Source organism: Sylvia atricapilla, chromosome 5 (assembly GCF_009819655.1).
Source record: "Sylvia atricapilla isolate bSylAtr1 chromosome 5, bSylAtr1.pri, whole genome shotgun sequence".
Taxonomy (NCBI): Eukaryota; Metazoa; Chordata; class Aves; order Passeriformes; family Sylviidae; genus Sylvia; species Sylvia atricapilla.
In genome coordinates this window covers 4,153,764-4,170,748 of record NC_089144.1, presented here as the reverse complement: position 1 = coordinate 4,170,748, position 16,985 = coordinate 4,153,764, and the positions used below count along the sequence as shown (strand labels likewise).

The 16,985-nt window shown below is 37.3% G+C and overlaps 1 protein-coding gene across 1 annotated transcript in view; it reads right to left on the bottom strand.

Annotated features, from left to right (window-relative positions):
- Positions 1–454: 454 nt before the first annotated feature.
- Positions 455–16,985, bottom strand: part of TUBGCP6 (tubulin gamma complex component 6) — a 39,937-nt gene continuing 23,406 nt past the window's right edge. Inside the window, exons 25-45 of the mRNA XM_066318590.1 lie at positions 16,880–16,955; positions 16,319–16,428; positions 14,407–14,498; positions 14,175–14,314; positions 12,398–12,547; positions 11,710–11,791; positions 11,544–11,632; positions 11,255–11,370; positions 10,186–10,324; positions 9,972–10,088; positions 8,420–9,731; positions 7,940–7,995; positions 7,493–7,685; positions 7,064–7,232; positions 5,658–5,799; positions 4,488–4,682; positions 4,092–4,224; positions 3,619–3,832; positions 2,304–2,503; positions 1,367–1,529; positions 455–537 (exon numbers count right to left, since the gene is read on the bottom strand). Of these exons, the coding sequence (XP_066174687.1) occupies positions 1,378–1,529; positions 2,304–2,503; positions 3,619–3,832; positions 4,092–4,224; positions 4,488–4,682; positions 5,658–5,799; positions 7,064–7,232; positions 7,493–7,685; positions 7,940–7,995; positions 8,420–9,731; positions 9,972–10,088; positions 10,186–10,324; positions 11,255–11,370; positions 11,544–11,632; positions 11,710–11,791; positions 12,398–12,547; positions 14,175–14,314; positions 14,407–14,498; positions 16,319–16,428; positions 16,880–16,955 (3,877 nt within the window). The 3' untranslated portion in view covers positions 455–537; positions 1,367–1,377. The remainder of the gene's footprint in view (positions 538–1,366; positions 1,530–2,303; positions 2,504–3,618; positions 3,833–4,091; positions 4,225–4,487; positions 4,683–5,657; positions 5,800–7,063; positions 7,233–7,492; positions 7,686–7,939; positions 7,996–8,419; positions 9,732–9,971; positions 10,089–10,185; positions 10,325–11,254; positions 11,371–11,543; positions 11,633–11,709; positions 11,792–12,397; positions 12,548–14,174; positions 14,315–14,406; positions 14,499–16,318; positions 16,429–16,879; positions 16,956–16,985) is intronic.

Genomic DNA, 16,985 nt, shown 5'->3' with positions numbered 1-16,985 from the left:
ATCAAATAACAGGTACAAAAATCTGTGGGAACATTTGTACCTCACAGCCACCTCTGAACAGTTGTAGAAAGTATCTGTTAATTTATTTCACATACATGTTATTTACATTGAAGGAAATTCACACCACTGAAAATACAACATTTACACATTCACAGATATACAGTTCTGCACTCTCTCCTGTGTTAAGACCAGGCACTCAGCTCTTCTATCTCTGCAATAATGACAATATTAATTTTTAGCAGATCAAACAACTGGCAGGTTTAGTGGATTTTAAGCATCATCATGCTCTGTATATGGTGGTTATACTCTTCAAGCTTTTAGATGGCAGATTATTTCACTGAAGAAAAATGCCTCCTGCATGGCATTTGCATAAGCTTCTATAAATCATAAGCATATACATATAGTTTCTGTTTTACTGTGTTATCAGTGATCCTTACTCTAAAGTTCAGTTATCCTTGTAGTAGTTGTTAAAGTTAATTCGTAGCAGAAAGTCCTCCAAATGTGGTTGGTATCCTCTATTTACAAGCTTTGTTACCACTGGAAGAAAATAAAAAAAATAAAGTAAGCTTCAAAGAAAGATTATTTTGTAAATTTATCCTTGACAGCATCTGTCCCTTTTAATTTACAAAAAAGAAAAGCATAATGCAGAAATTTGAGAACAACAGCAACAAATACATATTTTAACATAAGAAAAGTCCAGTATTTCTTTCTGGAATTATAAAATATTTCAAATAAATGCAAAAGAAAGACTATGCGTCAGTTCTAAGTGACAGTGCATTATTCTAACAAAGCATTTCCTTATCAATTTGCTTTCATGGAAACACAGAAATCACAGAATCTTTCACAGTAAGATGGTGTGTTCCTATCATCATTTCAACTGACCAGGAAGCATGTTCAGGTCCTCAGGAGACCTCTGTGAAAGAAGCAGCTCTGCTGAAGTTTTCTTGAGCAAAGTCCGTTGTGAGAGAGAAAACCAAAGAGAAACGCCTAGGACAAACCCCTCACATCTATGAACAAACAAACTGACTGCTCTAAACATCCTTAATTACAAAGGAAAAAAAGCCAATAGAAACTCCCTAAGCTCACAAACATCCCATGCACTAATATCAAGAGAATTAGCAAGCAGCAGCATGCAAGGAAGAAAGGGAGGTGTACATTAGAAGTTAGGGCCCGAGCCAAAGCCATTGAAGTCCAGACAACTTTGTATTGGCTTTCAATGGATTCTGGATCAACCCACTGTGCAAAGAGAGCATTTTACACTATGTGGTGACTGAAGGTACAAGTGGAGATGAACAAGCACGTATTTGTTTTGTAGTGCTTAATAAAGAGGGTGTAAAAAACTGTGTCACTCATCAGAGCTCCTTACGGAATGGTCTATTAATCTCTGTCCATGAAGCAACCATAGATCTCGTAGTATGGGCTTAGGTGGCTCCCACAGGTGTTCTGACTTCCTGCAGAATTTGGAAGCAGCCATTCTACCTCATCCTGAAATATCTGTTTTTGGTCCTTTGATACCATTTTTGGACACCCTTAAAGAATAAAAAGGGCAGCTCATTTCCTGAAGAATATAGTCTGAACTAGAAAATATTCCAGAAAAATAGATCTAAGAAAAGCAGTTGCAGCTCCTTCAGAAATTCAAGATTTTCTGAGAAAAAAAAAAAGGAACCCAGACCCCACAAACCATCTTTATACTAGAGGAAGGATAAGTAATGTACTAAAACACAAGCAAGATCTGAAAGACAAATAGAAGGTAACCATTTCAGCACATTATAGCCTAAGCTGACAGTGAGATGAAGTTTTATCATGGTAAAGGAAAGAGCATTTGGCAAATGATCCATGTAGTTGAAAAACTTGCCTGGAGCATGAGCTGGGAGGCTGGCTGAGCTTTAGTCCAACATGGTGATTGGAATTTCCAAATCTCATACCAGTGGCAAAACTCAAATATTGCATATATATCTAAAATTACTGCTGAGTGGCATCTATCTCTCACTGCTGCCAATAAAAAGTTCCAGAACTCAATTCCAGAGCAAAGAAAGTAAGTACAGCTAAATACCAAATACTTACTTTGTAAATCCACAAAAACTTACAGTCAGTTTTGCAATATCTGTTAGATTTCCTGTGTGGACATTTTAACTGGTGTACATGCAGATCTTGGCAAACCACAATAATGCAGCTTTTATTTGGGAACTACATTTCCAACACTCCCCAAGTATACAAATCTTCCTACTTTTACATGAAACTACCAAAACACTCCAGTTGCCAGTTGACCTTTCCTTCTGTCTAGAATTGATGCAATTTCTTACCTTTGAATAAGAAATGGGAGTAATACTTGAAGGTGTTGTAGGACTGCTGCATCAGACCGAAGTTGGGATGAACAGCCATTTGCTTCCCTGCATCGAAGCTCCACGACTGAGAGATGAGCTGGCTGCGGAACTTCAGAATCAGGCTGAAGATGCTGTGGATGATGTTCATCACAGGGGCTGCCTTCTCTGTCAGCAGGCCCCTAACAGAACACAAACAACTTCAGAAATTAGTGATTTCATTTACTGCTTGTAAGACTACAAATACAATCTGTATTTGATTGTAGATATTTGATAGATTTGAGTGACAATCTTTCAGGTTTAAGATAATTGCTTAAAAAAAATCCCCAAGACTGCAGCCGACAAATTTTAAACAAGGTGCCAAAATCTAGCACAGTTTACTTGCCCTTCCATGAAACTTTTATTTGCCCTAGACTATCTGATTTCTAGAATGACATCTGCCTTTGCAGAAAAAGATAACACTTAGCAACAATATTCTGTGAGTTTCCTTTAACTTTAATCTCCTCTCACCCTACTACCTGCTAGCCAAATAGCAGCTCTAGTCACGTATTTTCTGATTAAAACTCAGAAATACAGATATGAGAGATTTATTTCTTGTTTATAATTTCTGTTCCTTATCATTTCCCTCCATCTCAACACTTCATAATTTCAGTGTACACTCTTCAAGGAGAAACCAGATAAATTCTAGCTCCTTTCCTTTGGGTCACAGCACCCCTTTGCTTCATATACAGTAACTAAGGAGCTAAAAGCCTGTGATTCCTAAAAGACAGGTGTCTCTTGCACTGCTCATAAATCTAGACAGAGGCATCTTTTTGTCCTTTCCAAGTCCAGCCTTGGTCACTTGCACAAATATTAAAAGAAGATGCATTGTACAGGAAATGCATTTTGCATCCTTTAGCAAGGCTTACTGTGCACACTGCTCATGATGAATGAAACAGCAGTAATTTACAAAGGATGGAGTGAAAGGAAAAGAACTGTGTGAAAGAGAAAGAAAAAGAAGATGTGTGCCCTTAGTTTAGGGCTTTTGGTTTAGAGCTGTGCTGAGCAGACTGGAAGCTCACAGAGGCATGGTGAACAGGAGCAGGAGGTAACTCAAGGAGTCCAGGAAAATTAAAAGGAAATGTATCAAAGTACAGACCTTGTAAGCTGCCATGAAGTTTGTTTCTTACATAGGAACACTTTCATATGTAAAGACCACTTAATGTGCCACATAAGTCAGTTTTGCACAAACACATTAGGCTAGGACTGTCCACTTCCTTAACATATATTTGGTGTAAAAGTAAGTATGGTAGCTTGCCTGAAAATTGCTTTGTTGAGGTATTCAGCATGCGTCCTGTGAATTTCCTCTAGGTTGCCCACAGAAGACAGTTTGTTTCCAAATTCACACCATGTGACATGAAGAATCTGATTAGCAATGTAACCTTGAATTACTTTCACGAAATGCTGCATCTCATGTTTATACAGCTGGAGCTGTCGAAACTGAACGGAATTTGATGCACGACTCACTAAAGCTGAAAATAAAAGAAACATATTATCAGCCACAGAGACCTTCTAAAATCAGACTTTTTAAAGGAATGAAGGTTTTTTGTTAGTAGAGTCTGCCTAAAATGCCAAGGAAGATTTTTAAGAAAACTGCTAAAATGCCAAGGAAGATTTCTAAGAGAACTGTGGCTTTTGAAGTTTGGCATGACTGTATGTAAGCACTTGTTTAGCAGAGGGTGCTGAAGGCATTTAAAACAGGTTGCTCTCTTGTTCACTAGTCACACTTACCAGTGCGCTTTAAGTGGAACCAAACGTCCTTCAGAGTCCACACCATGTGCTTCAGCTGAAGCAAAAAGGAGAAAATCTTGTTGTATTTATTCATGCAGCTCTCAGTAATGACAATGTTCAGAGGCCAGTCAACCTACAAGAAATAACAGCACTGATCATACCACTTTTTTTTTTGTTAGGAATTATAACAGTATTTAAAATACAAGTATTTCAACAATTATTATGTATTTTAATAATGTCATGCCGTGGTCAGGCTAAGTAAATCCCATAGTTTCCATTACACATTATTTTACTCCATTTTTACATACTGCATTCTTATTAACATATTCACTTAAGCATTGTACAAAAGAACCATGACATAACTGCAGTATTCTGCCTTGCTCCACACCTTCTTACCTTGTACCTGAGCTCTAAGCAACTCAGAGCATCTGGTGCATTGGGCTTGAACATTTCTGGGAGATACTTGAGGGCAAAAGAAAGATTGGAAGCAAGCTGGGTGTCACCATGAAGACTGTACTGTAGTGCTTTATTTAGGATAGAATTAAGAACCAGTGGATTCAGCAGTTCACCAGGTGTTTGTCCTGATCCAAGCTAGGGATAAAAAAAGAAATCCTAATTACACCATATTAATAAAAAGTGTTGGCTCTTGAACACAGGTGAATTAAAGCACAGTGGTAAAGTGGAGACTACTCTGCCTTGATTGGAAGTTTTTACTTCTACCATAGAGATGCATGAACAGCATAAGAAGCAACTTCTGGACTATTTTTTGTTCACAGCATGAAGGTGATCTCACACCTACACTGATCTGTTTTCATATGTCTGCTGTGGCTGAGCAGCTGCTACAAGTTCCTCCTGCAGGGAACAGAGTCTTTAGAAAGCCAGGGACCCAATGAATTTATCTGACTTGAATCTGCCTACCTCATCACCTCAACACTCTCAGAGGTTTACAAATAAAGCTATTCATCAAGTCTAAGTCCCCAAGTGCTTTCCCCAGTTGGGTCTAAAGCATTTTCAGGACTCAGAGAAATGCATTAACTCTCCTACAGCCACCTATCTTCACAGGCAACCATCTATATCAACCCAGGCTGTCTCTCCTGCCTTGCTGTCTTCCCCATGAACACAGCAGTAAATCATGAAAATGCTGCCTCATCAGAGGGCCCAGCACTCTCTTCACATGCCCTCCCCTCTGCTCTCTATTTGAGCATATTTAAGGTAAGAGTAGGTAGCTTGCATCACAGCCCTTTCTGCTGGATTTTAGCAAATGGCAACAGGCTCCTCCAGCCTTACTGCCAGCAGACAAGAGGGGACAGAATAGTGCAGCAGTTTTTACAGGAAAGACTGAATTACCCTTCCATAAGTGCTTACTGTCCAAGACCTTTTTTCTCCATCCTTACAACATTAAGGGAGTTCCTTGCTACAGAGTTCTTGACACAGAACAAAAGAGGAAAACTCCACACGCCAGGATTCTAATTCCCACCATTCCCTCATTCCCATCCAAATCAATTCAGAGGCATCAAGGTAAAGCAGACAACCCAAAGACTGGGGTTAAGACAACAAAGCAAATACCTTCTCAAACAACAGGTCACTGAGTGACTGAGCAAACTCCCCGTCTTCCATTAACAAAAAGTGTCTCAATGCTTCAAAATGCTTCTCTACATTCAGCTCCACAAAGTAGTAATCAACTATTGCTTTGTTCACAAGAGAAACACTAAGAATAAAGACACAGAAAAGGTATTATACTCACATGTAACTCCTTCCTTACTGTTAACATTCAGTGGCTACAACAGATTAATGTGCCATTAACTCTGCTAAGACAAGATGTTACTCATATGGGCAAAAAACATGAGATGAAAAATCTTCATCCATTATATATCAGAATTAAAATCTACCACTTCAGGTAACTGGGCTCTGAAAAATACTGGGCAATTATTTTAAGACTGGCTACATAGAATGATCTTTAGAATATGCTGCTGGACTTGGAGCAACATTTTATCAATAGCCTTCTTATCTCTGTCATCTAGACAAATTAAAGACTATTAAATCTCCAGTAAGAGCTCATTGAAAAAGCTCTGTCCCCAGATATTAAAGGCAGATCTATACTACAGTCTACAGTACAGTGTAGGTATTTAACCCAGCTTTAAATAATTTAACTTGCCTATCAGGGATAGGGTAATTCTGGCAGCACAAAAACTCAGGCTCAGTTTGCTAAATGTGTGAATCTATACACATTTATCTACAGATCATTCTGGTAGATATTTTGAATTAAGTTAAGACAACAACATCTTTCTACATTGCACCAAACTTTGAGTATAGCACACTCAGAGCTAGCAGATGGGAACTTACAGGAAAGCAGATTCTAAAAAAAGTGTCTGTGAGTAATTGTTTTCATGACAAAAGCTAATCTTGCACAGAGTAACAGAACCTTTTATTTAAAATATTATTAGATATACTAATTAAACTGTCCAACATATATATGGTTTCCTTATATATCCCAAATTGAAACAAGAACAGCTTCCATTATACCTCAAAATAGCCTTGGAGCTGGAGTTCCCACAGAAACATGAAATATACCCTAAACAGTATCAAAATCAAAAGATTCAAATAATCAAAAGATTTTTTTTTACTCCCTTAGCTTTCCTCTTTCAAATATAAATTAGCACACATATTATAAAGAATACACCTTTTTACAAGAACAGTGAAACTAACAGTGTCAAAATAATTGCTGCATAATCTACAAAACTTCCCTCTGAGTGCTTATATTCCAAACAGACATTCAAATTTTTAATTTACACATGAACATCTAAGTTTATGTTATTATTTATCATGCAGATCTGAACTTTTCAATTAGTAATGAACCATTTACTGGATTACTTCTAGGAGCAAATTTAAGAGATCTATGTGCAACTTCTGTCTGAAAATAGAATACAACATTTACTGCAAAATTAACTGCAAAATTGCTAACAAGTACTCACTGAGATACGAGTGGAGCAGTAATAGAACGTTTCATCAGCACTGGCAGAGACAAGAGCTCACTCAGCTGCACAGCAGTTTCATCTGTTGCAGACTGCACCATAGGATCCACAGGAAATGTGTATGATCTCGGTATCACGTGATGCAAGAGATGAGAAACTGGTGGTTCTGCTACATTAAAAAATAACCATTGTTAGTTATTATATTTAAGAAGCTTAATAATATGTCCTTATTAAACTCTCTATACACACCTCTAGGTTAGAAAACCATAACATGTCAAAATGGTTTTGTCATCTTTGTGCCTAGGAGCAAATTGTTTGTCTATTGCAGTTCATGACATTGGTAATTTACTAGTGAGTCATGGCACTCAGCCTCCTTGCTCAAATTTACCCCAGATTCTATTGATCTACTGTTTCAGCAGTTCTACTCACACATCAAATCATAACTATCTTGATACTTTTCAATACAATACTGATCCGATAAGGCTTTCAAATAAGCTTGTTCTTTCTTCCATGCATCTTCCTCTTGGCCTTCTTCCTCCTTAGGTGTGGGAGCATTAGCTTCAGAAGATAAACTTTCTTGAGGCATGGTATCTTGTGGAATGGCCTTTTCACATTCTTCTCTCTGTAATTCATAAATGGACGAATTTTATGAGATGCTGGCTTTGTCTGCTCAGCCTTTAATGTGTCCCTACAGGTAACTGCCTAGCTGTTCAAATGAAAAGAGAAGAGCCTACTCACCCATGTATTTCAGACATAAAACAGTATGATTTTACAGTGACTACTAGATTAGGATAGAAATTTATTACCTTAACTACCAGTGTGTTCAATTCTTCAAAAGAAAAATAAGTCCTCTCAACAATCACTTTTGTTTCTCACCTGTAAGCTCTGTGAGGAATCTGGAGAAGGGTCCTTGTTGACAACATCTGCAATAACTGTAAATACAATTAAAGTCAGCATTCATTTAGACCTATTATAATATTTGGTTCATACCCCAGATCTGCCCCTAAAGTTATTCAAAATTCCTGTATAAACTATCACAGAAACAACCACACCAGTAACAGTACCTCCCCATAGCCCAACCCTGGCAGTTTTATGCATGTTCTCCACTTAAGGACCCTAAAGGTCCATTTTCACAAAGTTTCAGGCTAGAAGTTTTCAATGCTCTGTTTCTTGCATATAGGAGACAAGTCTAAGCTCAAATTCTTTCCTCTGAATTCTAGCACTATGGGAAAAGTAATGCAAGGAATTAAGTGGGATAAGTAAGGAAGAAAGTACCCATTTAGAAAATAAACATTCATAATTATTTTCACAAACCCTTAAACAAACGTTGACTGAATAAACCTTATTTTATTTTACCTTCTTGTTTCTGTTCTACTGTATTTTCCCTTTTATCATCTTTAATATTAGCATCAGGAAAGTCTGTCACACTTTCGGGTATCTGTGACTGCGGCAATGTCTCTTCCTTAACTTGTGATGGTTTTGCTTCCTTCGTGCTCCCTTCAGCAGGAGGAAACTCCCCACTGTAGAGAAGTGTCTGAACCGTGGAGTCAGACGAAGAACCCACAGCGGTTTTGCGATGAGGGATGGGATCGTTTTCTGTAGATGGGGCCCACTTCCCTATTTGGATGCTGGACTGGGAAGCGTGTCCAAAGGGGCTGCAGCGGGATTTCCACGGCTCCGTGTCCGAAACCAGCTCTCCGATTCTGATGTGCGACTGTGACACGTGTCCGTGGATGTTCCAGCGAGGTCTGCCCGACACCACCTCGGACACATTTTCACCAACCTTGATATTGGCATCGGATGCGTGGCCGTGGCTGCTCCACCGAGGCCTTGCAGGAGCTATATTGGACACATACTCTCCAATCTTAATATTGGCTTCTGAAGCATGTCCATGGATGTTCCACCCGGGCCTTGAGGTCTCTATCTCTGAAGCATATCCCCCAATTTTAATATGAGCTTCAGAAACATGTCCATGAATATTCCATCTGGGTCTTCTAGATTCGACTTCAGAAGTATAGCTGCCGCTTTTTATATGGGAATCTGAAGAATGCCCATAAGGGCTTGAATGTGGCTGGTAAGTGTCCACATGAGGTACATATTCTCCCACTCTAATGTTGGCATCAGATGCATGTCCATGAATATTCCACCGAGGCCTTCTGTCATCCACATCAAACACATTTTCCCCAACTCTAACATGTCCCTGCCAAGCTGCAGATGGTCTGAGAACTGTATTAAAATCATACTCGCTTTGCTGATGCAGTGGTGCACTGTCCTCTTGTGGTGCTGCTCTCAGGACAGGCTGACCTTCACTCACTTGTGAAGCCTCAGAAAGATCAGAGTTAATATTTCGGAATGCCTCATCCAGCAAAGATCCTTGCATCCTAACGCCAATAGGCTGTTCATCTTGTGCCTTTGATATGAAATCTTCTATATTCACATTGGACTCAGGCAAGGACTCAGCACTGTATAGAGAACTGCATGCTCCCTCTGAATTTTGGAGATTTTTTTCAGATCCTGTTGCTTTAGGCTGAAAATGCTCATCAGCATTATTATTTGCTGGCTCTGGCATGGGCAGTGCTTTGTCAGCAGCAGCAGCATATCCCTGCTCAGGCTCAGATTCTTTTCTGCCAACTGTCTCATTAGAATGCAGAGGTTTCACAGAAGGTACCTAAAAAAGAAATCATTATTACACTGCATGGCTGGTCACATATTAACCTACCAATTAAAGTATTACTTCATTACAGGATTAAAATTTTTCCCAGTTTTCTGATGTACTATAAGTGATCACTATTCACCTTGCTGTTACAGTGAACCTTGTGTTTACTTAACTGAAATGAACCATGAAATGAAGTCCCTTTAGGGAAACTTGGAACAGCAACTTGAAGTTTATGTAAGACAATAAACTCACTTCTGAAGGTGGATCTTTCTCATCAGGATTTTTATCCAAGGCCAACTGGCACTGTTTATAAGGAATAATATCTAATTTTCTCCTGTAGTTTCCATCTGGAAGTTTTTCAAGCATTTCCTACAAGTAAAAAAAAAAAAAAAAAAAAAAAAAAGACAGAAGTCTACCAAGTATCAAATTTTCTAAATTACATTTCTTTAATCTTTTTAGGAGGTACCTCAATGCGTTTTTGATCTTCTAACAGAAACTTGAGACGTGCTGTTTCCAACTTGTGGCGCTGGATTTTCCAAAGTGTTCTTTGTTCCCTACGGGCTGCATCATCAGAAAGTTTGCTATAATGGTCAATTAATTCCTGCCTAAATGAAGGTAAAGAGAAAGCTAAGTTGCAGATTTTTGCACACTGATCTTCATCTTCCCTTTTAAAGAATAAACTTTCTAGCACTTCAGAACTGAGAATTGGTTCTTAAAATGTAGAAGCCAGAGGCTTCAGTCACAGAGAATAAACAGGTGGAAAACACAGGACTGTATTTTTAGTCAACATGTGTGGGCTTGATATTTTCTGAGTCTGAGAACTGCTGAGCTCTTCCTAAGGGAAACTTTTCAACAGTTTTCTTCTTCACAAAACAGCCTTGTGTAAACAATATTCCTTTCCCATAACAGCAGGTGTTGTTTGCTATTTCTGTTACTGAGCCAACGGGAGAGGTGTCAGTCCTATGGACCAATAATGTGTCTTCTTAGTGAAGCATGATATAAAAGGGCTGAATGAATTGTAGATAAACCTTCTGATTTCTACTGCCTTCTGACTGGAGTCAAGCATCTTTATTTTGTGTTCTATTGCGACAAACATGTATTTTTATAACTATTTTTAGTAGGTCACTCATTTGGCTTAAGTAATTTTAGATGAAACAGAAGAAATTAAACTATCAACCTAACTCAAACTGCTTTTTACTTCTACTTTGACATACACGTGACCATTTTTGCATTTTAAATTGTAAGGCCTCTGCTTTTAAATTGTAAGACACAGCCAAATTGTTTCCTGAAATCTTGATTGTAACAAAGCCCAGACTGGATAGGGTTGGCACAAAATGGCCCAGATTTTTTGGCCACTAACCATTCATAACAAAATTGCTCATAGATTACCAAAAATCCATACATCCACCTTCTAACTGCAAACATTACCCTTGTAGAACAATGTCTGTGAACCACTAGTACCGTAAATTTTAACACACAATAATTTTTTCCTGAGGTCTTTATGATGGTTTTTAAAACTACTCAGATACATTTACCTTGCCTTTTTTTCCAGTTCTTCTTCTAAAGCTTTCAGTCTTTTTTCTCTGTCTCTGAGCTCTCGGGCATAGCTGAAATCATCATCAATCTCCTCCTGCTTTATTGCAAGCCGACGCTGCATAAATATTTAACACTTTTAAAAGCTGTTCTCAACACCAGCTGTAACACACACACCTACAAGAAGTTCTTATTTGAACACTGTGAGGTACTAATTCAACTTCAGTACAACAAATCCTTTCATTTATTTGCCTAAGAAATACAGCTTGCCTCTAAAACACAGAGAGATACCTCTTGGTCCTTTGCAAACTGTTCTTTCAGCTTCTGAAACTGTTCCCGTTTCTTTGCATCCAAAGCCATTCGTTCTGATATTTGCTTGTCTGTATTAAAATAAAGATACTGTTAGTTTACATTAACAAACCCACTAGAAAACATATAAAATGCCACTGTAACTTACCACTAATGGCTTTTAGTACTTTGCTAGCAGTTTCTCGAGCGTGAACAATCAATTCTTGTTTGGCTATTTCCATACGCAAATTCTAAAAAAAAAACCAAACCACCAAATCAACAACCAAAAAGCCAAGGTGGAATTTTTTCTATTATTTTAAACTTGAAATGCACTGTTGCAAAGAGAGGTGCACATTTTATAATCAATTATAAAATTGATTGAATGAACAAAACGAGCAAGTAAATGCAAAATTTACAAACTAGTAGTGAAAGTTAATACTCTGGATTTAAAACAAACCAAATCCACCTGATACATACACTAAATTGGTGGAATCTGAAGGCCAGAAGTCTCTTTGTAGTTAAATGTTCTGAAAAAACAATTAGCTGTGGAAATTACAAATAGTCTTATCTGGTTACAAGAATCTAACAGTCTTTTCAGCAGGAGGACAAATCTCCTAATGCAAAGAACTAAGATTGAAGTCCAACACTCATTTAATATATGAAAAGGCACAAAAATGTCAACGCACCACTATACTTTTAAAAGCTGTATCAAGTAATTTATTTGCTGCAATCAAAACTGCAATTAACCCATGAAAAAATCCTGACTATGCATACAAATTCTTCAGTGGTTATACCAAAAATGAAAATGGATTATTTAAAAAAGTCCTAATGAAGTATTTATTCCTTTATTCATTTACCTTTTCCTCCTTGCTTATGGAACTGTATCGGGCAATTCTTTCCATCCGACCTACGTACACTGCACAGTCTCTCTCTATTTCTTTCAGTTCTTCAAGTGAAAAAATAACTGAAATCCGGGGAACAGGTATATCTGACCAACATATATAATGCTGAAAAATGAGAGATTTCCTTTTACATACATTTTTAAAAGTGTAAAATTTTATGCTATGAATTTACATTATATGTTTTTTATCTTAGTCATGCTTCAAGACACCGATGCAAACCCCCACAAAGCTCTAAAGCTTTCATCTTTAGGATCTAAAGCTTTCATCAAGCTCTATCATCTTTTGGCATTTATATAACTCAAAGGAGACAAAGGTACAATGGCCCACAACTCGGATCACAGGTCAATTCTTAAGAGCTCTGTCTTTGCCACTGAAAACCTAATGCATACATTTATATTAATCATGTTGTGAATGACTCAAATTTTCCTTTTCTGAATATCCAAATTAACTGAGCACAAGTAACTCAATGCTGAATGCATCTCTCCTATCAAAAACTAGGTTTTGTTCACTTACATCCCTCACAGATCCCCACTGAGTAGGAACTCTCTAAGACAGAACTAACACCCCCACAGGAGAGAGCTCCACACAAAACAAAACTCTCAAAAACCACAGCCAGTTAGAACCTACTCTCTAACTATACCTGGTCTTCCTACTCTGCCTCAACATCACGAAATCTCTGAAGCTATTCTATTAGTGCAGAAAATGGATAACTGAGCTTGAAGGAAAAACCCAAGCGAGTGCACAAGCACACTCACACTGGGATTCCCTCAGTTTACTAGTAAAAGCCAGAGGATGGAAGTCCAGGGCTGTATTCCTGGGAATGTATTAGCCTAAGCAGAAGGGAAGACTCAGTTCTTGAAGACATTATCAAAAAGAGATTAAATGTGCCTGAAATCTCAGATAGATGGAAGGTGATTGAACCATATGACCTGGGGGGAGAAACTGTGTTAGTGATGCATAAAGCTGTAACTTACCATGGAGGTGATTGCTGACACTTTTAAAAAGAGCCTAGTACTGCTGAGTCATGGCCTGGGAATGGTTATCAGACCAGACTCAAGAGAACTGGCAGAGGGACACTTCACTTGAGGTATTAGGCTTACACCTGACACTACATGGCTGATAATGAGCTGTTGAGAGTGAGTAGCTCCCATCCTAGAGAATTCTAGCTCCCTGGGAATGTCTACAGACTTTAGACACCTCTCTGGTTATTTTATTTTTGGACACAGAGAGAGAAGAGGGAAGACACAAAGCAGTTGAATATGTTTTTCTCATCAAGGACAAGAATCGTTCTGCAAAACACCAACAATCAGAACTATTTAAGCACTTCTTGAAAATGTAGTGATACAGCTGGAAGAGCTATGCAGAACTGAGCTGTGACCTGGTAAGTGAGGCAGCTTTAAACCAAAAAGGAGCAGTGCAAGAAGTGGAAGGCACTTGCTTGAATGCCTAAAACATTTCTGCTTTCAATACAAAGAAGAGAAATACAGCACGTGCATTGTATACAATAAATCTGACGGTGTTAAAATGCCTATTCCTGCAGTGAGGTGGTAGCAAGTAGAGTGGATAATTAGCTCATACATATCTACAGCAAGTAATTAATTGCCTTTCATGATCCTACTTATGCAATACTGGGGTTTGATAAAGGAGTGAACTTGCTATAAAAACCTGGACTCTTGCTCTAGAGAGACATGGTTTTCTCAATGTAATAGGAAGAAAGCAACCCCAAACTTACCCTAGGACAGCACAATTTCAGCAAGTTTATGGTTTTCCCACATATGTATACATCATTAGCAATATGTTTAAGAAATACAGGGACACAGTCTTCTACTTCTTTTGAAATCAAAACATAACCGTGAGTCCAGTAATGTTTATCTATGTAACGAAAAGATGGAAGTATATGTTTTAGTTATTTAATTAACAGCATGAATTAGATAAATTAGAAATGCTCCATATATATACTGTACCTCTGAAACAAAGATAATCCTCATTCACCTGAATCATAAATTCTCCATAAACATCTCTGAATACACCACTGTATACCCAATCATAGATAAATCTGGAAAAAAAAAACAACTATATTGAAAATCAATCCTCTTGCATTCTCTGCTTTATTATAACCAATGAATGAGTATATTCTTTAAAAATCCCAAAGACAAAAGCTACAGGCAGGATAAAAAAGCCATCAATTAAGTGCTGTGACACTGAAATTTAAATATACAGGAGATTGTGGCTCTAAACTTTCCTTAAAATATTTTTAAAAGAATATTTCAGCGATAATTAGTTTAGATACAAGAACAGTGCCTCAATTAAAACAATGATTTTATTCCAGCATATCAATTTACTAAATATATATTAAAAATGTATAGAAAACTTTGCAGCACATCAAGGGCACAGCAAGAGAAAAGCAGAAAGGATTTGTCTTAAATAGAGATAATTTCAGAAGCGAGAAACTAAAAGGATGTAAAACAAAGATGCAATACCAAGCACTTTTTCCCCAGACCCAGAGGCATTTTTAATAAACATGCAATGATGAGAACTACTTTTCTGGCATATTTATTCATGCTTTTTCATATTTTCTCTGTGTGAGCCAAACTTTTGAAGAAATAAAAACCCCACTATCTTTATACAACACAAGCTGAGGCTATAGATATAAAGCCTCAGAGATCCTGGAAGATCTATTTGGTTTTTTAAATTTTTAGTTAACACTGTGCAACAAAGAGGGAGCATTCAGCCCAGCAACCACTGCTCAACTTCAAGGTTCTAAGTAAAAAGAACTTGTAAATTATTAAATCTGATGCTTCTATGATTTATTTGAGCAACAACTTGCATTATTTACGTTCTTTCAGGTTAATAAATGAGTGGGTAACACTTTTTGCAGAAAATAGAGGCTTCTTTCCAGGGTAGTCCTGATCATGTATAATTGATTTTTCAACAGACATCTTCAACAGATATCTAGTAAATTCAGGAATTAATGCAGCAATCCAGGTTTTTTTAGGTTCCATATGATGCCCTTGGTATTTCAGAAATCTGACTTCCTTCTATAAATAGCAGGGTAAGAGCTGTGAAGATATTTCAGTGAGGCTTCTGGTAAATCTGAAATTAAATTTCTCTGAAGATAATTCCATGCAGAAAAAAGAAAACACAAGAAGGGTAGCCATTGGAGGAATCTTAAATTTAGAGCATTTTGACAGACTTTTGTTTTACCTTCTAAATATTTTGACATCTATTATGAAACATTGCAAACTGATGATGGACTACAGCTATAATTGCTGTAAATAGCTATTAAAAATTTGCTCATCTCTTCAGATGTCTATAAACTAGTAATTTCTAAATTGATGTGAACTGCTTAACAAAACTGTTGCAGTCCAAGGAGATCTACTTTTAATTACTCCTATTATCAGTTAGTTACATGTACATAACAAACAACAGATATTTTATTCATTTTTGCTTAGTAGAAGGCCCACAGCAAAAAGACAGTGGAAAAAAGCATGAACTTTCCCAGTTTGTACAACAAAGGAAAGTTGTCTGTTTCCAGTTTCAGGATTTTACCTGAGGTATGAGAAAAAAAAGAAGTTTATCCAAATCTTATATTCCAGTATGAGTTTCCACGACCAGAAACAAGAAATAAATCTTATTTATATAAATTTATTTACTAATCTAGCCACAAGTAACACCTTATGTTGCTACTGAGCTAAGAGGGACAGAACAGTAGAATTAACTAGTTTTAATATATACTGCATATATTTTTGCATACATTATACTACATGTATTTTTTCTGAAAATATTAAAAGCCATTGTTAAGCACTCAGAGTTACTCAGTAGATTACTAATTTATAACTCTTAAACTCAGTTATGCAGAGAACAGTATGGACACACCTTGTGTATGGTTCACAGCTTGTCTTCAACAAAGACAGAAGAACTGGATAATGCTCATTGCTACAATTGTTGAGAGCCTCTTTGTACAGATATGAAAGCAATTTAACACCCTAAAATTGAAAAATATTTTAACATTAGGCAACAAACTTCACAACAACTTTAACAAAAATACATGGCTTTACATATTTCACTAGACACAGAAGGCAGGATTCATGTCAACTTCTCCATCTATCTGCAGTTGAGATCACTTTACCCGAGCAAGTTAACTCAAGCTCACTTTATCATCTCTGGAGTGAAACAGGTAATTTTAGAGCTGGATTCATGTGACTAGAAGGCTTATTTTGAGTCCTTTGCTTATTTTCGGAATTGAGAACACTGGACAAATTTCCAGATTATTAAGCATCTGGAGAAAGGACTATAGTGTTCTAATTGGAGGTTCAGGATTGTAGCTTTGCTAGCAGACAGACCAACACTCAGTATTTCATGTAAAATCCAACATAATTTGAAGAATATTAACACAGCAACCCAAAACAAACATAAAAAGATTGAACAAAAACTCACTGTAGGAAATGAAGCACCAGCTCCACCACTGATCCCCAGTGCTGTTGTTCCTATGCCACACAGTTCAGCTAAATACCTAAAAAACCAGTATTAAAACAAATATAAA